The following is a 25662-nucleotide window of genomic DNA, read 5'->3' on the forward strand; positions in this document are numbered from 1 at the left end:
GCTTTTGATTTGCATTTCCCTGACGGCTAATGATGTTGAGCAACTTTTCATGTGCTTACCGGCCATTTGCTTATCTTCTTGGGAGAAGTGTCTGTTCAGATCCTCTCCCATTTTTTGTGTATGATGTGAGGATGAGGTCCAACTTCATTCTTTTTACATAGATAGCCAGTTGTCCCAGCACCATCTTTGGTTATCTTTTGTGATATATATAATCACTGATCTACCTTCTTATTTTATACCTTCCTCATTCTACATGAGTTCAGAGTAATTTTTTTTAAAAATTTATTTATGTAGGCCACACTGGGTCTTAGTTGCTGCACATGGCATCTTCGTTGTGGCGTGTTTTTAGTTGTGGCATGCGGACTTCTAGTTGCGACATGTGGGCTTCTTAGTTGTGGCATGCAAACTCAGTTGCGACATGCATATGAGATCTAGTTCCCCAACCAGGGATTGAACCCAGGCCTCCTGTATTGGGAGCGTGGATTCTTACCCACTGGACCACCAGGGAAGTCTGAGTTCAGAGTAATTTAGGTATGTGTGTCTGATGGAAAAATCTTCTCTTTTTTTAAAATTACATACTATACATAGCATCTTTTCATGCTGTTTTGTATGCTGAAGTAGCAGCAATAAGACATGAGCTGCATTATTATCAGAAATGCATGGTTCAGGATATAGTAACCTTAGATTAAATTATCAGGAATCTGTGGCTTCTCTATTAAAACAATGCTATCCTAAATAAGCACTCTAAAGAATCATTCAACAGTGCCCATATTTTAGCAGCAAAGTTGGAGATATCTCCAAAAGAGATTTCAAACGTTTTGTCTCTACTGTGTTTTTTTTACTACTTGTCTGTGGTGGGGGTAGTTTTGATCCTGAGTTGGGAATTGAATGCCTTCTGACCTTTTAGAACAAGATCTCCACACTTTTTATTACTAACCACATGGATAAACTATTTTTTGAACATACACCTAATATATATTTATAAATTGTATACTTGTACTACCATGTCAGTATGCAAAAACAAAAGGGGTTACTTTTAAAAAGGAAGTCAAGAAATGAGCAAAAGTTTTGATATTTCCCACTTGATAGTCTTGCTTGCTCTCAGGTGGATATGTGTTGCTCTGAATGCAACACATTCAGAGTGTGAGGCTGGAGAATTTTGCCTATGGTTTTGGAGATTATGGCCTCCTCAGAAGCCTTGGGTATGGCGGCCCCTCCTCTTCACATTACCCAGGGTTCCCGTCTGAGATCTCTTCTTCCCTTCGGGGCTGGATTCTCGATGTTGCCCTATTCACTCACTGGTGAATCTTGTCGCTGCAGGTACAGGTGCAGGTACAGCAGTCTCCGCAGCAGGTCTCGGCTCAGCAGCTCTCCCCGCAGCTCACCGTTCACCAGCCTGCTGAGCAGCCCATCCATGTCCAGGTGCAGATCCAAGGCCAAGCAGCACAGCCGACAGCCCCCTCCATCCAGACCCCATCTCTGCAGAGCCCCAGCCCTTCGCAGCTGCAGGCGGCCCAGATCCAGGTGCAGCACATGCAGGCGGCCCAGCAGATCCAGGCTGCAGAGATCCCAGAGGAGCACATCCCACATCAACAGATCCAGGCTCAGCTGGTGGCTGGCCAGTCTCTTGCTGGGGGTCAGCAGATCCAAATCCAGACTGTGGGTGCCCTTTCCCCACCACCGTCCCAGCAGGGCTCACCTCGGGAAGGGGAGCGGCGGGTTGGCACGGCCAGTGTCCTCCAGCCGGTGAAGAAGCGCAAAGTGGACATGCCCATCACTGTGTCCTACGCCATCTCAGGGCAGCCGGTGGCCACCGTGCTGGCCATTCCACAGGGCCAGCAGCAGAGTTATGTGTCTTTGAGGCCCGACTTACTAACAGTAGACAGTGCCCACCTGTACAGTGCCACTGGGACCATTACTAGCCCTACAGGAGAAACTTGGACCATACCTGTTTACTCTGCCCAGCCCCGGGGGGACCCTCAGCAGCAGAGCATTACTCACATTGCCATTCCCCAGGAAGCCTACAACGCAGTTCACGTCAGTGGCTCACCCACAGCCCTGGCAGCTGTAAAGCTGGAGGATGACAAGGAGAAGATGGTGGGCACCACGTCTGTAGTGAAAAACTCCCATGAAGAGGTAGTGCAGACCCTTGCAAACTCTCTCTTTCCAGCACAGTTCATGAATGGCAACATCCACATTCCAGTGGCTGTGCAGGCCGTCGCAGGCACATACCAGAATACAGCTCAGACTGTCCATATATGGGACCCTCAGCAGCAGCCACAACAACAAACCCCCCAGGAACAGACGCCACCGCCACCACAGCAACAGCAGCAGCAGCAGCTCCAGGTTACTTGTTCAGTAAGTGAGACTTATCTGTAGGGCAGCCTGCTCCCTCAGGGCCCAGTGCAACACAGAACTTGCCTGGTAACCTCTGGCACCTCTGGCTTGTTTACAGGAATGATGTTGGTCTTGTAGTAATACAGTATTTAGTATTTTAATTAGAGTTGGGGAGATGGGACAGGAATGGCAAGTGAAGCTGTGGAACAGGCAGGAGTTCTAGCCTGTTAACGGGAGGTAAATGAAATGACCAGTAACTGCTCTGGGGGTAGATGCCTGGAGTGCTTTTTTGTGATCTCTTTAAGAAGGGTAAACTTCTAGGTAGAGACTAATGGGTCACCCCAAGTGTTATCTCTGTCCCAGAAGCTGCTTTCTGCATCACAAATGAACAGATATAGTGGAACCCCTGTAGTTTAGCACACAAGCTCTAAACTCATCACAGTTGAGAGGGTGTTAAATTGTTCCTCCTTTAGTTGTCATCTAAAGATGGACTACACTGGACACAGTATAGGTGAATTATGAGATCTAAAATACCTTCCAGTGGGCCTGTTAAAAGTGATCACCTTTGGGGAATTCCCTGGCGATCCAGTGGTTAGGACTCCACACTGCCACTGCAGGGGGGCATGGATTCGATCCCTGGTCGGGGAATTAAGATTCCCTCAAGGCATGTAACATGGCCCAAAAAAAAAAAAAAAAAATAGTGATCATCTTGAGAGTCTTGAATAAGCCCCCTATGCAGTGGGACTTTCCAACTGTGTTTTTATGTTCCTTAAAAAATAGTTAAGACAAGCCATGGTTAATTGAGTTTTCTGTCATGGCAGCTATGCTGAGCTAAGTTTTTTTTTTTTTTTAATAAATTTATTTTATTTTTGGCTGCGTTGGGTCTTCATTGCTGCACGCCGGCTTTCTCTAGTTGTGGCGAGCAGGGGCTACTACTCTTCATTGCGGTGCGTATGCCTCACTGTGGTGGCTTCTCCTGTTGCAGAGCACGGGCTCTAGGCGTGCAGGCCTCAGCAGTTGTGGCTCATGGGCTCTAGAGCGCAGACTCAGTAGTTGTGGCACACGGCTCAGCCGCTCCATGGCATGTGGCATCCTCCCGGACGAGGGCTAGAACCCGTGTCCCCTACTTTGGCAGGCAGACTCCCAGCCACTGCGCCACCAGGGAAGCCCTGAGCTAAATTTTTTAACTTTTTATTTTGAAATGATTTTAGATTTGTAGAAAAGTTGCAAAAATAAAACTGTTGAAAATTTTTTTTTAAAGAGGCACTTTTTAAAAATTTATTTTTTGTCTGTGTTGGGTCTTCATTGCTGTGCACGGGCTTTCTCTAGTTGCAGTGAGCGGGGGCTACTCATTGTGGTGGCTTCTCTTGTTGCGAAGCACTGGCTCTAGGCGCACAGGCTTCAGTATTTGTGGCACGTGGGCTCAGTAGTTGTGGCTCGTGGGCTCTAGAGCACAGGCCCAGTAGTTGTGGCACACAGGCTTAGTTGCTCCACGGCATGTGGGAATCTTCCCGGACCAGGGATCGAACCCGTGTCCCCTGCATTGGCAGGTGGATTCTCAACCACTGTGCCACCAGGAAAGCCCAGAACTGTTGAAATTTTAACTTTAAAATTGCTTGGCTCTTTTTTCTAATTGTTAATCTTCTTAAGGCTATCACAGATCCACCTTTTAAGACTGTTAGTAAAGTTTCTGGTCCCTTGTTTAGCAGACATTTAGAGTGGATGGGACTGATGAAGGTAGTGTGCCTCAGCACAGGAGCTCTGGGAATGCACGTGAGGGAGCTGGCACAAACAAAGCACTGTTAGACCAGGGACCACACTCAGAAACTCAAGACGTAAATGATTGGGTAAGCAAAAGCTGGCCGAGTGGTTTCATAGAGGCAACAGTATGTTAATCTTAAGTGACTTTGTTAAGGACCTATTCAATATCCAGCTGTCAGGTCTAGAAGTAGAACAAGACAGTGTCATTGCTTCGGGTAGCTTATAGTCTAGTGGAAGTGAGAACATATGATTTGTTTCTGTAAAGTATAAAGCAACATAATCAAGTGTGACAACGTGTGCTACACACACAAAGTCAGGCTGGGAATTCAGAAATCAGTCTAGGTTAAATGTCAGTAGAGGCATCTTTGTGGAAAAAATGGCATTTGATCTCTAGTTTATAGCTTAGATTGACAGAAGGATGGAGCAGGATGAATAAGAGCCGGGGGTGGACACAAGTGATATGGCCTAGGTTAACATGAGAGGAGGAGAACCATGGGAGAGGAGTTAGTACAGGGGGCAAAAGGGCTATCTTCCCGAAGTGAAGAGTTGATATGATCTGTGGTAGGAAAATTTTCCAGAATCCTAAGAGTCGTGGTAATAAGAAGAATCAATTACTGGTGTGTAGAACTGATTGCATGTAGGAGAGACCAGACAGGAGACTTGTAATGGTGCTCTGTGCTGAGCTTTTGCTCACAGGGATGGAGCACATCAAGCCTCTCCTCTGCTCTCCTGGGCCTGATGTTCCAATTTGCAGTTCAGGACTCTTGTTGCTCATTGGGCTCTGCTTGTAATTTGCACATCTGGGCCCTTCAGCGGGAAAATCTTTTCTAGAGTTCATTTTAGTAAGTTCATTTTAGTGTTCTTCATGTTTTTCAGAGGCTGTGTCTCCTTTGGCAAAGTCTTATAGGGACATATGTCAAGGGTTATTACCAGAAAAAGAAAAATTGGGAAGAATACCCATCATGCAGGAAAGATGAGTTTGTCCATTTACACCACAAATATCCCTCTGCCTTCCTTATCAGGCTCTGTTCTAGGTGCTGGGAAACAGAGGTGAATAAGACAGTCTGCCCTTGGAGTCCTCGTAGCCCATGGGAAGATAATTGTGCTGTGATGTGAGTTGAACCCTAAGGAGAGCTGATGTGTTCCTTCACCTGGCATACCCTTTTTGAAAGCTCTTTTATATCCTGTCTTTAAAACCAGATCTGTGGCTAAACCTCCCTCCCTTGACCTCACACCCACCTCCATCTGTTCCCCTATTTCTCCACTTTACTTTATTCCCAGAGTTCTCAAAAGGATTATCTGCACAGGTTGATTCTACTTGCTAACCAATTTTCCCTTCAACTCATGACTGGGTCTGCTCTTGTCAAGGTCATCAGTGACCTACCTCCCTGTGGCCAGATCCAACAGACGTGTCTGTTTTTATCTCACTTATAGCAACACACAGCACAACAGACCATGCCTGCCTTCTTGAAACTCTCCTTTGGATTTCCATGTTATTATGCACTCCTGGTCTTCCTCCTGCCCCACTGGTTATTTTTCCTTCTCAGGAGACTTTGCTGAAGCCTCCTTCTCTTCTGTCTGAGCCATACATGTTGTTTCTCAAAGCTCTGTACTAACCCTCTTTTCTCCCTAAGGGATTTCTCTCCATTGTCATGATTTTCAGAATCCTCTAGATGTCTGCTGCAGAAGGTGATAATCACTGACACTATCTGCCAAGCACTGTCCTTAGTGTTGCATATATTAACTCATTTAATTCTCACACCAACCTTAAGAGGTGTGTACTACTATCTCCATTTTATAAATGAAGAAACTGAGGCACAGAGAGATTAAACAACGAGGCCAAAGCCACCTTTTAGTAAGTGGCAGAGTTGGCATTCAACCTTGGACAGGCTGGCTCTAGAGCCCATGTCTTAAACCATGTACTGCATTGACACACAGATCTTTATCCCTAGACTGTACCTTTCCCCTTAGGACCTTTCCCATACATTCAGCAACCTACTTATTTATTTACTTGCATTTGTTAAACATATCTCAGTGCTTCATTAGCATCCCCTCTACTACTATCAAAAACTATCCCATCTCAAAAAGTGATACCATCATCCACCCATTTGTTTAAGCCAGAAACCCAGGAGTCATCCTTGAGATTCTTGAGTCTGCTTTACCGTACTCCTCACAGTCAATTCATCAACAAGCCACATTGATTCTACCACCAAACTTCTCAGAATCTCTTAAATCATTTCACTGCCACCATCCTGGTCTTGGCCACCAGCACCTACTTCCACTTTTGCTCTTTAATCCATTTTCTACAGCTCAAGAATAATTTCCTTAAAATGTAAGATTATGTCACTTCCCAACTTAAAACTCTTTTAAGGTCTCCATTACAAATAGGAAAAACTCTGCACCAAGTGTAGAAGGCCTTACTTGAATCAGTAGTTTTCAACCTGGATGAGACTTTTACTTCCCCTACCCACTGATAGACATTTGAATGTGGGTAGAAGAATTTTCGTTGTCAGGATGATTAGGAGAGTTACATGTAGTGGGTGGAGGCACACAGTGAAGGGACTCTGGCTAATAAAACAGAGAAGCACTGCCCCACATCCTCTGGCCCCCACCTACTTACCCAGACAGACTCCTACTAGATTTCTAGCTTGGGTAGATGGTGTTGCCATTGAACAAGGTAAGAGAGGGAACTCAGGAGAATCCTTCTGGATGGGCAAAGTGATGAATTCTCTCCATAGATGTTAATGTGAGGTGGCTTTCAGATGTTCAGCTGGAGATGTACAGTACCCACTGGGTATATTAAGGGACCGTCTAGCTTAGAGTCACAGAGTTAGCAGTCATTTCCACAGACATGGAGATCTAAACTGGGAAGGTGGTTGAGACTCACCAAGGAGAATGGTAGTTGAACTGAGAAGTGTGTCTAGAGGGGAGCTCCAGGGTTGACAGACATTTAAGGGCCTAGCACTGGTATTTCTTTATTTCCTTGTTTGATCATGTATCTTATATCAAAGCTAGTAGGGTAGTTTTTATTTTTATTTATTGATAAGCAAATTTGTGTCATGAATAAATTATTTTGCCTTCAATTTGAATGATTTGGCATTCTTCAGCCCTTTAGTAGGCCCTGGCATGGAAAATTGCTCAAGGGAATTTGTTCACAATGTAGATAGTTGTGTGAGACCCAAGAGCCTGTGCTTTGTATCTGTGTTGGTGTCTATCCTGCCTGATGGGGATTGTGATTGAAGGTCATGGACATTCTCTGCCCCTTTGGCTGCATGGTTTGGCTGTCAGACCATTGAGGATGGGACTACTCTTCCTTTGGAGGCAGGGAGATAAAACAGTTCCTCCTGTCTCTAGAAAATGTTCTTATAAGCCAAAGCAGTATTATTGAGAAGGAACATGAAGGATGATTCTCAACCATGACTGGACATTAGAATCACCTGGAGAGCTTTTAAAAATACTGCTGGCAGGCTTCTGCCTCGACCAATTAAATCAGAATCTCTGTGGATAAGGCCCAGGCATGGGTGTTTTTTAAAATCAGCCAGATGATTTTAAGGTGCAACCAAGTTTAACAGTTTGGACACTTGGGGCTCAAAGTATAGTCTGCAGACCAGCTCCCTTATTTGGGAGCTTGTTAGAAATGCGGACTCTCAGGTCCCACCTGAGATCTTTCTAATCAGAATCTGCATTTTAATAAAATCCCCAAGGGGTTTATTTGCACATTGTAGTTTGATGAGCAGTGCTTTGTGCCAGTAGTTCTGAGCAGTGACTAAACGTTAGAATTGCCTTTTTACATGGGAAGGTTTTAAAAAGACTGATACCTCTTTAAAAAGAGATTCTGGGGTGGAGCTGAGGTATTGGTGTTTTTAAATCAGAGATTCAGGGCTTCCCTGGTGGCGCAGTGGTTGAGAGTCTGCCTGCCGATGCAGGGGACACGGGTTTGTGCCCCGGTCCGGGAAAAACCCCGGTCCGGGAAGATCCTGCATGCCGCGGAGCGGTTGGGCCCGTGAGCCATGGCCGCTGAGCCTGCGCGTCCAGAGCCTGTGCTCCACAACGGGAGAGGCCACAACAGTGAGAGGACCGCGTACCGCAAAATCAGAGATTCAAAAGTACAGCCAAGACTAAGGAGCTTTGCACTAGTCTTTGCTGTCTCTGGAGTAAAGAATAGAACTCCAGAGGTTCTTGAAAGTAGGACAGCAAGGAGAAGAGAGGTTTTTTAATTAAAAGAACTATAAGTAACATTTTTTTGAGTTTTTAAAAAAATTTTTAGAACAGTTTTAGACTTACAGAAAAACTGCAGGATTTCCATAAACCCCACACCCAATTTCTGCAGTTATTAACATCTAACATTAGTATGGTACATTTGTTTTTTGTTTTTGTTTTTTACTATAATAACATTTTTCTAGCAGTTTTGCCAAAAGGCCTTTTGACACATTTTGATGGTTTCTCTCTCATAGGCTCAAACTGTCCAAGTTGCTGAAGTTGAACCACAGTCACAGCCACAGCCTTCCCCAGAACTTCTGCTTCCAAATTCTCTGAAGCCAGAAGAAGGGCTTGAAGTATGGAAAAACTGGGCACAGACCAAGAACGCTGAGCTAGAGAAGGATGCTCAGAACAGACTGGCGCCCATTGGGAGTAAGTGTTTGGGAGGGAAAGGGGGTTGGACTCTGTCAAAAATGCAGTGGTACTTAAGCAGCAGGAGGACAGAATGGCAGGAAAGTGGTGTCCCTTGGCTCTCTGGGCACTAGGGAGCACCATCTGAAATAGTATGCTGAATTCAAGACAAGCAACAAACAGGCTGGACCTACTATAAATGAGCAGAATTTGTGGGGTTTGCCCAAGATCAGGCATTTCTGTACACATGGATTTCTGGGACAGAGAGACTTCTGGGAGGAGATATGGATTAGTGAGTGCACTCAGGGGCCCTCTTCCTTAGCATTATCCTTACATACTTCCTCATATTACAGAGGGTGGATTTTGTGTTTTTGCTTTCATGTCTTGGTCCTAATAACTGGGGGGATACGTGAGGTAGGAAGGATTGTGGTAAGGAAACCCTTTGTGTAATAGGGCAAACAGGATAATTGTCTTTGTAGGCTAGTTCTGATCGTAGATACAAGTGACCATTTTCATCCCAGCACCTTCATGGGTGGTGTCTGCTCTGAAACCTCCTTCCAGGGATATGAACAACCAGTAAAGAGACGGCTGTTGCCAGGACCCTCACTCACCTCTGGGGCTTGTGTTGCAGGGCGTCAATTGCTGCGATTCCAGGAAGATCTCATCTCTTCTGCTGTGGCCGAGTTGAATTATGGGCTCTGTCTAATGACACGGGAAGCTCGAAATGGAGAAGGTGAACCCTATGACCCAGATGTGCTGTACTATATTTTCCTGTGTATTCAAAAGGTAGGAAACAGAACTTCACAGGAACATGTTTGAGTTGTGTTCCCATTGGGTGTTTGCTGGGTAGTCAAATGAGTAAAATGACAAGCAAGTGGTTACAATAAAGACATTCTTTCAACTATATAGTGAATTTTTAAATGTATGTTTTTTTAAAATTGGAAAAGATCTACATATTCACTTTAAAAAATAAAATAAACATCATCATAATCCCACTATCTAGAGAAACATCTATTAAAATATTTGATATATTACCTTAGAGCCTTTTTTTATCATGGAACATTTATATAACACTTTTCATTAAAGTAAACATGTAGTTTGCAGAAAAGCAGTTTATCCAGAACAAAGTCTCGTGCTGACATGTAGCTTGTCTTCTCATTGTTTCCTGCATTAATGCGAAATAATTATTTGGAAGTGTCTAGCTAGAATATACAACTGTAGTTAGGTTTTCAGGACATCTAAGATGAAGATTAACAGAGAAATTCATTTTAGGACTGGCAGTTTAGGAGAGCAGAGGTGGATTTCTTAGTGTTTGAATGCTATTGTGGAGAAGCCCACAGTATGATGGAAGAATACTTGCTAACTAGGACTCACCCTGTTGCTTAGGCCTGAGAAAAGCCCATCTGCCACTTTGTTCCTCTTTCTTAACCAGTCACCCAGAGCACTGGGTGAATTGCTCTACATGCTTTGTCTCATTCCATGCTCTCTCACTCGTGGAAGGCAGGCACAGTCATCTCCATTTACAAACAAGGAAACTGAGCCCCCAAAGTTAAAAGACTCGCGTGAGTTACTAAACTTACACCATAGCTAATAAGAGGCTGGCCCTGGAGCCCACATCATGATTTTTGCTACCACAAGACAATGCCTTGCTTGGGTGAAATAGCATTCCCAAAATCTGCCCCATTGACCCAACTCTTAAGAGTGTTGTGAGAGTCAGTTCACATGCTGAAGTATACTGTGAAAGTGCCACACACTGGACAGTTTTTTTTTTAAATTTATTTATGTGGCTGCGTTGGCTCTTTGTTGCGGCACGTAGGATTTTCGTTGCAGTGTGTGGGCTTCTCTCTAGTTGTGGTGCATGGGCTCAGTAGCCCCGCAGCATGTGGGATCTTAGTTCCTCAACCAGGGATCGAACCCAAGTCCCCTGTGTTGGAAGACAGATTCTTTTTTTTTCTTATTTATTTATTTATTTATTTATTTTTGCTATATTGGGTATTCGTTTCTGTGCGAGGGCTTTCTCTGGTTGTGGCAAGCGGGAGCCACTCTTCATCGCAGTGTGTGGGCCTCTCACTATCGCGCCCTCTCTTGTTGCGGAGCACAGGCTCCAGACGCGCAGGCTCAGCAGTTGTGGCTCACGGGCCTAGTTGCTCTGCAGCATGTGGGATCTTCCCAGACCAGGGCTCGAACCCATGTCCCCTGCATTGGCAGGCAGATTCTCAACTACTGCGCCACCAGGGAAGCCCGGAAGACAGATTCTTAACCACTGGACCACCAGGGAAGTCCCTGCTGGACAGTTTTGACTTGGTGTGTTGGTTTGTTAATGGGGGAGGAATGGGTAGGGAGAGGTGAGGGTACTGGTAGAAAAATGTTTGCTTCCCCACAACAACTTGCCCAAGAGACTACCAACATCTTTTATTGATTATTTTTCTTTTAGTATCTTTTTGAAAATGGACGGGTTGATGACATTTTCTCCGATCTTTATTATGTTCGATTCACGGAGTGGCTGCATGAAGTTCTGAAGGACGTTCAGCCCCGAGTCACTCCACTTGGTAAGAATCTTCCTCATTCTTGGATGTCTTTAGCACCTGGGTTTTAAAAAGATCAGCTGGGGGGCAGGGGGGAAAGATGAGCTACTTGTGTGGCTAGCTGTGATATAGCATGTGGGTAAGGAGGCTATAAATCTCAGGCACCAAACATCAGTCTCTGTGCTGCTTGGCCTGATGTGGAAGGGGCACGGCTCACCAGACAGAGAATCTGGCTGGTCCCAGTGTGGCAAGGACACGGGCATGCAGAGTGTGAGGTAGTTACTCTATTTTTTTTCCCTATTAAAATTTATTGATTCAAATTAGAATCCTTGCAAAAATTAAGAATTATGAACTATTTCATCTGTAGGTTAATTATATTACATATTGAGTTTTTTTCCCCTTATATTTAAACATACGTTCTACATATATAGAACATAATTTTTGCTTTACCCATGGATAACCTGGGCAGCATGTTGTGTTAGAAAGAACATGAGTTTCGCAGTAGAATGTTTGAGGTGTTTTTTTTTTTTTTTTTTTTAAATAAACTATTTTTAAGAGCAGTTTTAGGTTTACAGGAAAACTGAGCAGGAGATACAGAGAATCCCATATACTCCCTCACACAGCGTTTCCCCTATTATTAGTATCTTGTATTAGTGTAGTGTGTTTGTTAAAATCGATGAGCCAATGTTTGGTACATTATTATTAACTGAAGTCTGAAGTTTACATTAGACTTCACTCCTTGGGTTGTATATTCTGTGGGTTTTGACAAATGGATAATGACACGTATCTACAATTCAGTATCAAACAGAAGTTGCACTGCTCTAAAATCCGCCATGTTCCACTTATTCATCCCTCCCTCCGTTCCCCTGACTCTCTGGCAATCTCTGATCTTTTTTACTGTCTCCATAATCTTGCCTTTTCCAGAATGTCATATAGTTAGAATAATTTAGTGTTAATTTCTTTCAGTAACTTCATTTAATGTTCCTGCATGTCTTTTCATGGCTTGATAGCTCATTTCTTTTTTTTGCTGAATAATATTCCGTTTTATGAATGTGCCACAGTTTGTTTATCCATTCACCTATTAAAGGACATTTTGGTTGTTTCCACGTTTCGGTAATTATGAATAAAGCCGCTGTAAACATTGTGTGCAGGTCTTTGGTGAAAGAATAGACAGATCTGTGGAACAGAATAGAGAGTCCAGAAGTAGAACCACACGAGTATAACCAATTTATCTTTGACCGGGGGCAAAGGCAGTTAAATGGAGAAAGGATGGTCTTTTGTTTTGTTTTCTTTTATTTTTTTTGGCCTCGCCATGTGGCTTGCGGGATCTTAGTTCCCTGACCACGGATTGAACCTGGGCCATGCAGTGAAAAGCGCCAAGTCCTAACCACTGGACCGCCAGGGATTCCCAGGATAGTCTTTTCAACTAATGCTGCTGGAACAACTGGACATGCACATATTTTTTAAAAAAATGAATCATAGACCTAAATGTAAAGCTATAAAACTCCTAGAAGATAAAATAGGAGAAAATCTAGGTGACCTCAGGTTTGTTGGTAACTTTTTAGATACAACACAAAAAGCACAATCTATGAAACGAAAAAATTGGTAAGTTGGACTTTATTAAAATTTAAAAAACAAACAAACAAAAACTTATTCTCTGTGAAAGACATTGTTAAGAGAATGAAAAGACAAGCCACAGACTGGGAGGAAATCTTTGCAAAACACATATCTGATAAAGGACTGGGATCCAAAATATATAAAAAACCCTTAACAGTCAACAATAACAAAACAAAGAACCCAATTAAAAAATGGATCAAGGATCTGAACAGATGCCTCACCCAAGAAGCTGACAGATAAGTATATGAAAAGATATTTATCATATATCATCAGGAAATGGCAAATTAAAACAACAGTGATGGGAGTTCCCTGGTGGCCTACTGATTAGGATTTGGTGCTTTCACTGCCCGTGCCTCGGGTTCAGTGCCTGGTCGGGGAACTGAGATTATGCAAGCCACGTGGCACAACATGCATAAATACATACATACATACATACAGTGATGTACCACTGTATACCTATTAGAATGGCTGAATTCCCAAGCATTCTCTTACCTTAGGATCCAGCAGTCATGCTTCTTTGTATTTACCCAAATGAGTTGAAAACCTTATGTCCACACGAATATCTGAGTTTTAATCCTGGCTCTGGATTTAATGTATGTTGTTTAACTTTTTCTTAATCTTTTTTTAAAATTGAGATATAATTGACATATAACATTATATTAGTTTCAGGTGTACAACAATGATTTGATAACAGTATATATATATATTGCAAAGTGATTTAATCTAGTTAACATTTGTCGTCATAGTTACATGCTTAACCTTTTAAAAAAATATTGTTTAAACAAATATTTTTTGAGTGCCTACTATGTGCCAGGCAGTTCCAGGTGTACATAATTCAGTAGTGAACAAAATGAAGCTTACAGTCCAACGGGGGAGACTGTATAAATAATCACATTAATTTATGATAATTAAGTGCTTTGAAGAACAAAGCACAGAGAATGGAAAGTATTACAGGTACATTAGGAGGGAGGCCTCTCTGAGGGAATGTCATTAGAACAGACACCTGAGTAAGTGAATCACTGTACATGATTTGCAAAATTTCAAACCAAGTGTAGCTATATAAAGTTTGCTTTTTAAAACTTTTTATTATGGAAATTTCAAGCACATACAAAATAAACAATAAATTAATGATACTCCCATGTACCCGTGGCAAATCTTGTTCCATATATACACTGCCTGTTCCCTGCACCGTGTTATTTTGAAGTAAATCCCAGACACTTTATCCATAAATATTTTAATGTTATTGACATTCCACAATGCCATTATTATACTTTTTTTAAAACAAGATAAGTCCATAATGTCATCAAATTCTACCCTTTGTTGGGATTTCTAATTGTCCCATAAATATCAGAATTTTATTTGTTTGAGTCAAGTTGCAGATAAGGTCTGCACGTTGAAATTGGTGTTATATACCTTTTAATGTTTAGCTTTAATCTTTAATTTCCCCCTTGATTATTTTTCTTGCAATTTATTTATGGAAGAAACTAGCCTTTTAAAAAGTCTAATTTTTGCTATTATATCTCCATGCTGTAATTTAACGTATTCTTCTGTCCCCTGTATTTACAGTTAATTGGTAGTTGCATATAAAGACTTGATTAATCAAGTTTTGTTTTTTTTGTGTGTTTTCTTTTTGGCAAGGTTACATCATAGATGGGTTACTTACTTCCATCAGGTGCCCATAATGTCTGGATCCATTAATTCATGAGGAGTTGCAAGCAGTGGTATTCTAATGTTATTACTTCATTATTAGCTGAAATACAAAAATACAAAAAGAAACTTTCCCTCATCAACTCTTTGAATTCCTAGCAATATAGATTGTATAGAAGAGACAGGATAAGGGCTTGTTTCTTCTTCTTTGTTTAGTAGTTTTCACAGTAATGAGTTGGTTCACCAGCTTCCTCCAGCTGGGGTTTTTTTGTTTGTTTAAAGAATCATTGTGAGCTAATTAATTTAAATATATTTAATATGATTCAATTCATTGCACTTGTTATCTTTAATGATGCACAAATTGTCCCATCTTTGGCCATTTGGAGCCTCTTTAAATTGGCTCTTGAGTTCATTTGACATGACCCTACTTCCTTGATTTCTGGTTTGCCAGAATATTCTGGGCTTATCCTGGACATTTTCTGTCTCCCAATGTGGAATTGATCAGTTCTCCATGGAGCCTGGTACTTTTCAGTGTTAAATGGTATTTCGTTATCACAGTCTGGATGGTAGGAGTGCTGATTGCTCCTTGGGTTTCTAGGCCTAACTAAAAAAATAATATAAAATAGATCATTTTGATGCTTTGCAGTTCAGATTCAGAACTATGAGACTTTTATATGTTGTTCCATCTGTATCTCCTGTTGCCCGTGCCAGGAGTTCTGGTTTTCAGGCATTAAAGTTCACTTTAAGTTGTGTTAAGAAGTGATTATAGGGCTTCCCTGGTGGCGCAGTGGTTGAGAGTCCGCCTGCTGATGCAGGGGACAGGGGTTCGTGCCCCGGTCCGGGAAGATCCCACATGCCACGGAGCAGCTGGGCCCGTGAGCCATGGCCACTGAGCCTGCACGTCCGGAGCCTGTGCTCCGCAACGGGAGAGGCCACAACAGTGAGAGGCCTGCATATCGCAAAAAAAAAAAAAAAGAATAAGAAGTGATTATAGCGAAGTGACACCAGGTGGCAGAGTGAACCCAGGGAAAATAGGGCATGCCACCGTATGCCTGGGGCCACTCTTAGGGCTGGCCTTCCCTCCTCCCTGAGAAGGGCTATCTTCTGTCACTCATCCTGCTTAAGATTTGTCTGAGAGCAAGGAAGTTTATCTCATTGCCACTGGGCCACAAAATAGAATAGTAGAGGCAGACATTCCCTAAAGAGATGGAAGTGCACTAATGGAGTCAGAGGGCCAGCTTTGGCAAGAACAGAGAAAAGGAATGTACTGGGCAGAACATTCCCCTGCTTCTAAGAAGTGCCACCCTCACTCCCTGCCTGGAGAATCCTGAAACTCCTGCAGGAGAATGCTGGTGTCTGCTGCTGTTTCACCATGCCCTCAGTCCCTGGCACACATACACTTGGACATTGACTGTTGAATGAACGTATGAAGGGGGCTTGATGATCAGTCCAAGCGTCATCTTCCTTTGGTGTAGACCTGCCTGCCCAGGGCTCTTGATCAAACCACTGCCTTAGCCCCGTCCAGCTTTCAGTTAGCTTATGAACCAGGGTCTTACAGTAAAACTTGCCCTATGGAGGAAACCTATAATAGATCTGAATATCATTCTCCCCTTTTTCCAAAGGGGATGAGAATGGGTTTGCTTTCCAGAGATGGAAGACATGAGAAGTTTAACAAGGGCAAACGGGCATGTATACCAGTTCTTTGGGACCTGGCCTGGATACCTTTGAAAGTATAATGAAAGCTCTGTACCCTCTTTTCAGAGAAGTTTGCATATATGCAGAGAGGTTGGCTTATACTTTTGGGTGTTTCTCTGAGGGATGTCCTTCTACCCCATATTAATCTGCAATTAGAGAAGAATTAACATCAGGTGGGAGTGATCATGTAGGGCAGTGGTTCTCAAAGTGTGGTGTTAGGAACTTGTTGAAAACACACATTTTCAGGTCCTGCCCAGAAACTTGGGTTGGGACTCAGCTGTTTGTGTTTTAACAAGCTTTCCAGATGATTCTGCCGTGTCCCAGGAAGACTTCTCCAGTTAAGCTTGTACTCCTGTGTGGTCCTTGTTGTGCTTCACACCTCCCATCCTGCACCTTTGAGGGACTGCCTGCCGTCCTCTTGTTGTAGCAGTACTTTGTTCCTCCTAGGCTATGTCCTGCCCAGCCACGTGACTGAGGAGATGCTGTGGGAGTGCAAGCAGCTCGGCGCTCACTCCCCTTCCACCCTGCTGACCACCCTCATGTTCTTTAACACCAAGTAAGTGTTCTAGAGGCTCCATGCTTAGCCACTGCTGGCATCTGCCCAGTGAAGAGGGTAGAAACTATCCAGATGGACTTCTGAATACCTTTGACATATACTTGAGAGCCTTTGAGCTACTGAAAGCCCTCAGCCCCACTTGGCTACATTTTGTGTGCTGACCAGTGAGGCAGACAGCCTTGCCAGATCCCTACCATCAGTCTTGATAAGATTCCTCCACTAGACAGTGTGTTTGGGTGTGGGCCTGCCCAGATTCTGGGAGTGTGGGCAGCGGCTCCTCTGAAGCCCTGATGGCAGAGGGTAAGTCACGGTCTCCTCCTGGCACCCCTCCCTTTGCCTTGCTTTCACTTGTGGTGCAGATACTTCCTGTTGAAGACAGTGGACCAGCACATGAAGCTGGCCTTCTCCAAGGTCTTACGACAGACAAAGAAGAACCCCTCTAATCCTAAGGATAAAAGCACGAGTATTCGGTACCTGAAGGCACTTGGGATACACCAGACTGGCCAGAAAGGTAGGGGAAAGAGGTAGGGGTTGCAGAAACAGCTGCTACTAGTCCTGCCCTGCCCTTGTGCCTGGGGGGCTAGTAATGAGTGTGAAGATTGGGATTTGCTGGATAGGAATTTTCCATTCCCTTCTCCCAGCCAGCAACTTCAAACTCTTCTAGAAGCAGAGACGCCCCAGAAATGATAGCTGCCTTTTCCTTTCATACTCACTGCCCATGCCTCGCACCCTTTTCCTTCCGAGTATTTCCTAGTTGGGATGGCTGGAAGCCTAAGGTTTCTAATCTGAGCCTGAGTAAAGACAGTCTGATGCCATGTCTGTGGTGGTGGTGGGGTATGTTTTATAGTTACAGATGACATGTATGCAGAACAGACGGAAAATCCAGAGAATCCACTGAGATGTCCTATCAAGCTCTACGATTTCTACCTCTTTAAATGGTGAGGAGGCTTTATTGTGACTGGGTGACGTGTGTGTGTGTGCGCGTGCGCCAAAGCATTCTCTAGTCACAGGCAGAGTAAAAACACACTTCTGAAAAGCTAAATATAGAAGCAACCTTATTGGTTTTCCCAAAGCATGTGCCCAGCACTGCTCCCTGATGGTCCACGTTCATGGAGAGAGGATGAAGGTAGAGGGAGGACGGTACAGAGAGGCTGCCTCTGTCACATATTGAACATAGCCCTTCATCTTCCTGGCCTTGACCTTTTTTCACCACCACTGTCAATCTAAGGGGAACTCCTTTCCTTGGCTTTCGTTCTCTCTTGCCCCTGCAGTTTAGTATATCATCTTAACAGCAATGCCAGAAGATCTTTCTACATTGTAGGTCTCATCGTGTTACTTAGATTAAAACCTTTAGTGGTTTCCTTTTACTCTACAGAGAAAGACCGTAATCCTGATGTGGCCAGCAGGGCCTTTCATGTACTCTCCCTTGTTAACCTCATGTCTGTGTAGCTCTTGGCTCTCTAGCCACACTGGCTCTTCTCCACTGAAGGGCATCATGCTCTCCTTTCCTCAAGACCTCTGCACAGAACTTTTCGCTGTTGGGCAAACCCTGCCACCCCCTGCCTGTTTAGCTAGTTAGCTCCTATCCATCCTTAAAAGAGCTTTATTAGGGAAGCATTTCCAAATTCCCTGCCTGTTCCCTCCGGCTGTTTCTTCTGTAACCCTTACCACTGTTTGTTATTTTCTTTGTCTTTATGTAACTGTTTAATTGCTGTCTGTCTCCCCTCTTACCTGTAAACTTCATAATATAGGGACTCTTGGGTCTTATTCATTTCTTTTAATATCAGCACCTAGTGCAGGCCTGGCACACAGTAGCCCTTTGATAAATCTTGAATCAGTGGATGAATAACTGTTAGAGGATGGCATGTGCTCAGTACTTAAGAGAAGTACAGCACAACATTGAGGGGGTGTGAGTCCAGGTAAAGGCCCCAGCATCATAGCCAAGCTGAGAAGTCAGAGTCCCTCAGATCAAGTTGAGGAATTATCAATGGATGGAGTAGAGGAAACAACATAAACAAAGACTTGGAGATAGACTTTCTGGGTGCTGAAATTGATTCAGAGTGGGATATGGTTGGACTCAAGTAGATGAGCCCCAGGAGCCCTAGTCAGAGGAATCACACCTCGCAGTGTGTGAGGGAGGAGCAGAAGATGGGCAGCCTAACACTGGCATTTGCAGTAACTCCAAAGGGACGTCCTAGAGGTAGTGTGTGTTGACTGCATGGAATTTAGGAGCTGTGCCACCATGCTTTCCAGAGCTCCCCATCTTTTGCAGATAGCATCTGTTCAGGAGGTTCATGGTGGGAGGGTTGAGATCATGGTGGTTTTACCCAGCTTTTACCCATGTATTCTTCAGCCCCCAGAGTGTGAAAGGCCGGAATGACACCTTTTACCTGACACCCGAGCCGGTGGTGGCCCCCAACAGCCCAATCTGGTACTCAGTCCAGCCTATCAGCAGAGAGCAGATGGGACAGATGCTGACTCGGATCCTGGTGATACGAGAAATTCAAGAGGCCATTGCGGTGGCCAACGCAAGCACCATGCACTGAGATCCCTCAGCCATGGTGCAAGGGAGACCATCCAGGAAAAAATGGACACTTTCACACTAAAGAAGAGGCCTCCATTTTTCTTTCTTTTTTTATTGGTGTAGTTATGAACCCTTTCAGACTGCTTCTATTTCAAATGTAAAAGGAAACTTTGCCCCCCTGTGCATCTTCATAAACCTGCTGTAGCAGACTTCTCAGCCCATGGGGGCTCTGGGTTTTCTGAGAGCCAGATGTCCTAGACAGTTGCTGGCTGACTTTTTTTGTGTGGGGCCTGAGGAAAGGGCTTGGACTGTTAGGAGAAATGTCGCCCCTTCCCTTCCTCCAGAAAGATGGAATTAATGATGGATGGACCCTCCAGGGAATCTCCCCAGCTGGCTTCCACTCTGACTGGCAGACTTCGCTGACCACAGGGGAGCCATGGTCTTTTCTTTCTTCATGCTCAGACATAAACCTAGCATCTTAATGGAAGGAAAATGAGGGGAACTTCAATTATGATTTATTAAAGACAATTTCTATTACACCTTCCTTTATGACAAGTGACATTTTAGATGTTAAAGTAAAAACTTTACCATGTCTTTTTTTTTTTTTTTTTTTTTTTGGCCTAACATTGAGGCCTTAAACCTGAGGCTTCTGTGCCTGATGGAATTCTTGTAACATACACTTGTGTATCATATAAAGATACCACTCTGTTTCTCTTATGTATTCTTAATCTAGTTGTTTATTAAGAATGACAAGCACGTCTTTTCAACATGCTAGTGAACAACGCCTCTTCATTTGGGAGGAGCCAGGCGGGACAGTGGCAGCAAAGCCTTGCCTGTTCGTTGGACGGGGCGAGGTCCTGCGGGAGGGGGTAGCAACAGGAAACAGCCCTAGGGCGTGCTATGCGCCTGCGTTCCGTCCAGCCAGCCCCGCCCTAGAGGCTTACGAGCTCTGTACGTGCGTGCTGCGTCCTGACGTCGGCGACGCGCTGGGCGCGGTGACGATATCGGCGGGTTTATATTGGCGCGGCCCAGAAGGCGGAGGCCTCTGCGGCGACGTCTTCGGAGACGCGCGGCCTTGCCCCGCGCTAGCCATGGCCGACTACCTGATTAGCGGGGGCACGTCCTACGTGCCGGACGACGGGCTCACGGCACAGCAGCTGTTCAACTGTGGGGACGGCCTCACCTACAAGTGCGGGCCTAGCGGGCTCACCTGGGCCAGGAGAGCAGCGGCGCGCAGGGTTGGGAGGCCGGGTGGGGCTTCCATTGAGCCCGCTTGGCTCGGGTGTGGGGGACAGGTTCCGGAAACTTCCCACCCATCTCAGGTTCAGTTTGACAGGTCTGAAGCGGGCGGGATGGAGGAGGCATCTTGGTAGTGCCTGAGATTTCCAGGTTAGAAACTCCGTTCTCTGGGCACATGGAGTTGTCAGGATGCCAGAGGCGCTGATGACAGCTAGGTGGCAGAAAAGGTCCGCTGTCTCCATCTCTACCTTGTTCTCTGCCTTTCCTGTGATACTCGGGCTAGGTCATTTCCCTCTCTGCCGGAACGCCTTAAGAGATGATTTATGAGGATGGCGTCTCAGGCTGCCATAAGCCTGACCCTTACTCCCAATTCCCCTCCCCTCTAGTGACTTTCTCATTCTCCCCGGGTACATCGATTTCACTGCAGACCAAGTGGTGAGTATGGACAGGAATTGGATCCTAAGTATCAAGGTTGGATAAAAGTGCTGCTGTCCCCTCTCGGCTATCTCAGTAGATTGCTTTTGGGGGTGGATGCTATGGAATGGTCTTAACTGGCATGCAGGTCATACAGAGCACCTATTTTGCGGGGAACATGGCACCGCCCTGAGGTATATGAGGTGCTTTTGCACATTAGTTGGCTTTATTTCTTTAGGACCTGACCTCTGCTCTGACTAAAAAGATCACTCTGAAGACCCCACTTGTTTCCTCACCCATGGACACAGTCACAGAGGCTGGGATGGCCATAGCAATGGCGGTGAGCACTGTGGCATGTGAGGGCAGAAGCAGGGGCCCCATCTCTGTTTCCCACAGGCATACAATCATGCCACTCTTCTTGTCACTTTTCCCATTTTCTGTGTATCCTGCAGCTTACAGGTGGTATTGGCTTCATCCACCACAACTGTACACCAGAATTCCAGGCCAATGAAGTTCGTAAAGTGAAGGTCAGAAGGGAAAAGATCACTGTCAAGAGCTCCTGGGAATTGCACTGAGGTGGAGTGGGGTGGGGGTGGGGGAATTATTCTCCTGATTTAGGATCCTTTCTTTCCCACTGTGGGGGTTCAATTCCTGAGAAGAGCCTGAGACCCTGTGTCTTAAAGCAACAGAAGAGGGCCAGGTGGACAGTGCCTGCAGTTCACTTATGTCTCCTAGCTCTGGGTTTGAAGTGTTTGTGTGATTTGATCCTGTGGCACTGCCAAAGGGGGAGTTGCAACAGATCCCAGGCTTCAGACCAAAAGTCTGATGAAAGTGGTTCAGAAGTGCCCTTTCTCACCATCCCTTCCAGAAATATGAGCAGGGATTCATCACGGACCCTGTTGTCCTCAGTCCCAAGGATCGAGTGCGGGATGTCTTTGAAGCCAAGGCCCGGCATGGCTTCTGTGGTATCCCCATCACTGACACAGGCCGGATGGGGAGCCGCCTGGTGGGCATCATCTCCTCGAGGGACATTGATTTTCTCAAGGAGGAGGAGCATGACCGGTTTTTGGGAGAGGTGGGTGCCACTGACAGAGCACAGGCAAACTCTGACAGCCCAGGCTAAAGATAAAAGCTTCTGTTCTGTTGTCTGAATGGCAACTCTGAGGGCCTCTGCTGTCCAGGAAAGATGAACACCCGGCTAAGTTTCTGACCCTTTCATGGGGTTCCTGCATCCCTTCCCCACCAAAGGCTTTCAATCTGCCCAAATGTTTGCCAGCATACCCAAACTTTTTGCCACACCCAGAGTGGGGGCTGTGCTCAAGGACCAACTTTAGCTTCCTCTTGTCATTTCTCCAGTGTGGCTCTTTCTCCACAATGTGGTCCATGTACCTGATGTCCTTTCTACTAAATTCTCACTCTTGCCACTAGATTGTTGCAGACTGTTGGGTTTACTTGAGGGTAGTCTGGGTGCAGGTGTGTAAACATGGTGGTCTTTGGAACCTCACCCCTGAGTTAGGGCAGGGTCTGTTGGGAGGCCTGATCTCCTACTGCCGTTCCTCACAACTCCCCTCTCTTCTAGATCATGACAAAGAGGGAAGACTTGGTGGTAGCCCCTGCAGGCATCACATTGAAGGAAGCAAATGAAATTCTGCAGCGCAGCAAGAAGGGTGAGTCCTAGAGGTAGGAAGGGTTCTGGAACCAAAGACCAAGGTCCTGATTTATGTCCTGCCCTGCCCCCAGGAAAGTTACCCATTGTAAATGAAGATGATGAGCTGGTGGCCATCATTGCCCGGACAGACCTGAAGAAAAACCGAGATTACCCACTGGCCTCCAAAGATGCCAAGAAGCAGCTGCTGTGTGGAGCAGCCATTGGCACTCATGAGGATGACAAGTATCGGCTGGACTTGCTAGCCCAGGCTGGTGTGGACGTGGTGGTTTTGGTGAGCTGCTGCACAGGCAAGGTGGGGTGGTGGTAGGAGCAGCTGTCATACCACAGTCTCATTGGGACTACCTTCCTGTCTCAGGACTCTTCCCAGGGAAACTCCATCTTCCAGATCAACATGATCAAGTACATCAAAGAGAAATACCCCAGTCTCCAAGTCATTGGAGGCAATGGTGAGACAAGACTGGGCACTGAAGGATGTGGGGCGAGAGTGGGGGAGCTAGGCTCCCACATAGACCTTCATGTGAGCCTTTTCCTGTTCCTCTCTGCAGTGGTCACAGCTGCTCAGGCCAAGAACCTCATAGATGCTGGTGTAGATGCCCTGCGGGTGGGAATGGGCAGTGGCTCCATCTGCATCACTCAAGAAGGTAATTACAAAGACGTTTTGGTAAGGCCCTCAGAGACCTGGCTTTAGCAGGGCCCTTAGCCCCACATGCCCTGGAGCCAAGCTCTCTTACGGGAACTACATTGAGTCCTCCAGTAGGGGCAGCCCCAGGGCCAAACAGGCCCCTTGGATGGGTAACATGCTGGAAGTAAGACGAGCTCTCGTCAGTCTTCACCTGCCACTCCCCCCACCCCACCCCTCGCCTAGCCTGGCCTCCCCGCTCCTGCTCCCTGCCCTCTCTAAACTCTGGTCTGTTTGTTTTATTTAGCGGCTCCCAAGATCCCTCCAGACATAAAGTCCCACAGCCCCAAATGCCCTTCTACTGTCACGGGCTGCTATAGTAAGTCCGGCCCGGTCCACTGGCCCGGCCCAGCTGCCCACTGCCCGGCTGCTTGGTTGACTGTAGCTGTAGCTCCCGGGGTTTGTGGTGCTGACGGGTGGGCAGGGCAAACTGAATGACAGACCATGGTTTTGGGAGCTGCTCAAGAACACAGCTCCCTCCTCTTCCTGGGGTGTTTGTAGGGCAGGACCTCCACCAGGTAGGCCCTGCTCTGCCCCCATCTCCTGCAGTAGGCACAGCTTAAGGACCCAACTCTGGGGTCCTCTCTTCCTTCCACACGACCACTGCCCTGATCTTGCCTGAGCTGCCCACCATGCAGGGAGCAAGGGGTGGGTCTCTGGGTACTAACTGCACGGTGACCCCTACCCCACCTGATATCAATTGGGCGGGGCTATCCCTGCTGCTGACTGCATGTGCCTGAGGCTGCCCTGGGCCATGCACATATGCACGCGCACATGCCAAGGGTGAGTGGGGGCCATCACAGCTATTTGTACTGTTTAAGGCTGATGGGGCAGCAGCCATCCCAGACAAGACTCTTTCTCTACCAGGCTGCAGTCCTGGTGCAGGTGTAACTGAGAGCTCCTGGGTGCTGATTTGTGGCCACAGAGCCTCTTGCCTGTCCCCACTAACGCCACCCCCATGTGTTCCTCCATGTCTCAACAGTGCTGGCCTGTGGGCGGCCCCAAGCAACAGCAGTGTACAAGGTGTCAGAATATGCACGGCGCTTTGGTGTTCCTGTCATCGCTGATGGAGGAATCCAAAATGTGGGCCATATTGCCAAAGCTTTGGCCCTTGGGGCCTCCACAGGTGAGGCCCAACATTCGGGGAGCCTAGGGGGGTCTCCTTCCCTAATGCCACTCAGGGTCTTCCCCCAGCATTCCTTCTGTCCATAGTTATGATGGGCTCCCTCCTGGCTGCTACCACTGAAGCCCCTGGCGAGTATTTCTTCTCTGATGGGATCCGGCTAAAGAAATATCGTGGTATGGGTTCTCTCGATGCCATGGACAAGCATCTCAGCAGCCAGAACCGATATTTCAGGTGGGACAGGCAGGTCAGTTGCCCTATGCTAACCCCGCACTGGCAGCAGCATCCATGTTTCGACTTTGCCTGTATTTCCCGCCTCTCCCTGCAGTGAAGCTGATAAAATCAAAGTGGCCCAGGGGGTGTCTGGGGCTGTGCAGGATAAAGGATCCATCCACAAATTTGTTCCCTACCTGATTGCCGGCATCCAGCACTCCTGCCAGGACATTGGTGCCAAGAGTTTGACCCAAGTCCGGTAAGCTTAGGGAGCTGGGACATTGGGTAGAGGGCCTGGTCCAGGGCCAGCTACCCACATCTGACTTCTGCCTCTCTTCAGAGCCATGATGTATTCTGGAGAGCTCAAGTTTGAGAAGAGAACATCCTCAGCTCAGGTGGAAGGTGGTGTCCACAGCCTCCATTCGTAAGTGACCAACCCTCTCCACTCCTCTGTCCTTGGGGTGGAGGTCTCTTCCATGCCTCCATGCTCCTGCCCTCACCTCACAGCTGGTCCTTCTGCCAACAGGTATGAGAAGCGTCTTTTCTGAAAAGGGATACAGCACACCCTCGGTTTTTCAATAAAAGTTTGAAAAAAAAGTGTTGCCTGATCTTTGAGGTCAACAAGTAGGTGGGGCTCTGCAGCTGCCACCATCACAGATACACAAAAACAAAGCACCTTCATTTCCAGAGAAAGCCTCATGCCCCGAGATAAGGATGCTTCAAGGAACTGGAAGTGGGGGGTAGTACTAGATTCAAAAAGCCCCTCCTGAGGCATCTCAAAAGGCAGCTCAGACCCAAGGGTTTGGTCTCAGAAATTGCCTGTGGCTGCTTAGGAAGGGTCACAGAACAGTCCATGGGGCTTTGGACTGGCATCCAAGGGGCCTCCTGCTAGCCCAAAGTTTGGCCACCATGGGATCAGGTTGAGACCCACATACATATCCTCTAACTTGAATCTCTAAAAGGACCTCGTGGAGAAAACACAGAGGTTCCCTCAAATCTGCATGTCAGCAAGTAGATAGATATATGGCTTAGAACAGGTGCCTATACTGTCT

General features: G+C 46.1%; 2 protein-coding genes across 5 annotated transcripts in view; both read left to right on the plus strand.

The window, feature by feature from the left end:
- QRICH1 (glutamine rich 1) overlaps nucleotides 1-19812 on the plus strand; it is a 55905-nt gene extending 36093 nt beyond the window's left edge. For both annotated transcript variants that reach the window (XM_081245789.1, XM_081245790.1), the window contains exons 3-10: nucleotides 1321-2358; nucleotides 8553-8730; nucleotides 9341-9495; nucleotides 11144-11258; nucleotides 16641-16749; nucleotides 17109-17260; nucleotides 17597-17687; nucleotides 19103-19812. In XM_081245789.1, coding sequence (XP_081101915.1) covers nucleotides 1321-2358; nucleotides 8553-8730; nucleotides 9341-9495; nucleotides 11144-11258; nucleotides 16641-16749; nucleotides 17109-17260; nucleotides 17597-17687; nucleotides 19103-19295 — 2031 coding nt within the window. In that variant the 3' untranslated portion in view covers nucleotides 19296-19812. The remainder of the gene's footprint in view (nucleotides 1-1320; nucleotides 2359-8552; nucleotides 8731-9340; nucleotides 9496-11143; nucleotides 11259-16640; nucleotides 16750-17108; nucleotides 17261-17596; nucleotides 17688-19102) is intronic.
- Nucleotides 19813-20299: 487 nt separating this feature from the next.
- IMPDH2 (inosine monophosphate dehydrogenase 2) lies at nucleotides 20300-25224 on the plus strand. 3 transcript variants are annotated; one of them, XM_081245247.1, is made up of 15 exons: nucleotides 20300-20462; nucleotides 20899-20947; nucleotides 21165-21266; nucleotides 21379-21453; nucleotides 21795-22001; nucleotides 22506-22593; nucleotides 22667-22866; nucleotides 22951-23041; nucleotides 23141-23236; nucleotides 23522-23593; nucleotides 24257-24400; nucleotides 24487-24631; nucleotides 24726-24869; nucleotides 24951-25034; nucleotides 25137-25224. In XM_081245247.1, the coding sequence occupies exons 1-15, from the start codon at nucleotides 20365-20367 to the stop codon at nucleotides 25156-25158; spliced, it is 1617 nt and encodes a 538-aa protein (XP_081101373.1). In that variant the 5' UTR covers nucleotides 20300-20364; the 3' UTR covers nucleotides 25159-25224. The 3 variants fall into 3 exon arrangements, with proteins under 3 accessions (XP_081101373.1, XP_081101374.1, XP_081101375.1); XM_081245248.1 differs by having other exon boundaries at nucleotides 21192-21266; XM_081245249.1 differs by lacking the exon at nucleotides 23522-23593.
- The last annotated feature ends 438 nt before the right edge of the window (nucleotides 25225-25662 follow it).

This window comes from Mesoplodon bidens, assembly GCF_964165515.1.
Source record: "Mesoplodon bidens genome assembly, chromosome: 10".
Lineage (NCBI taxonomy): Eukaryota > Metazoa > Chordata > Mammalia > Artiodactyla > Ziphiidae > Mesoplodon > Mesoplodon bidens.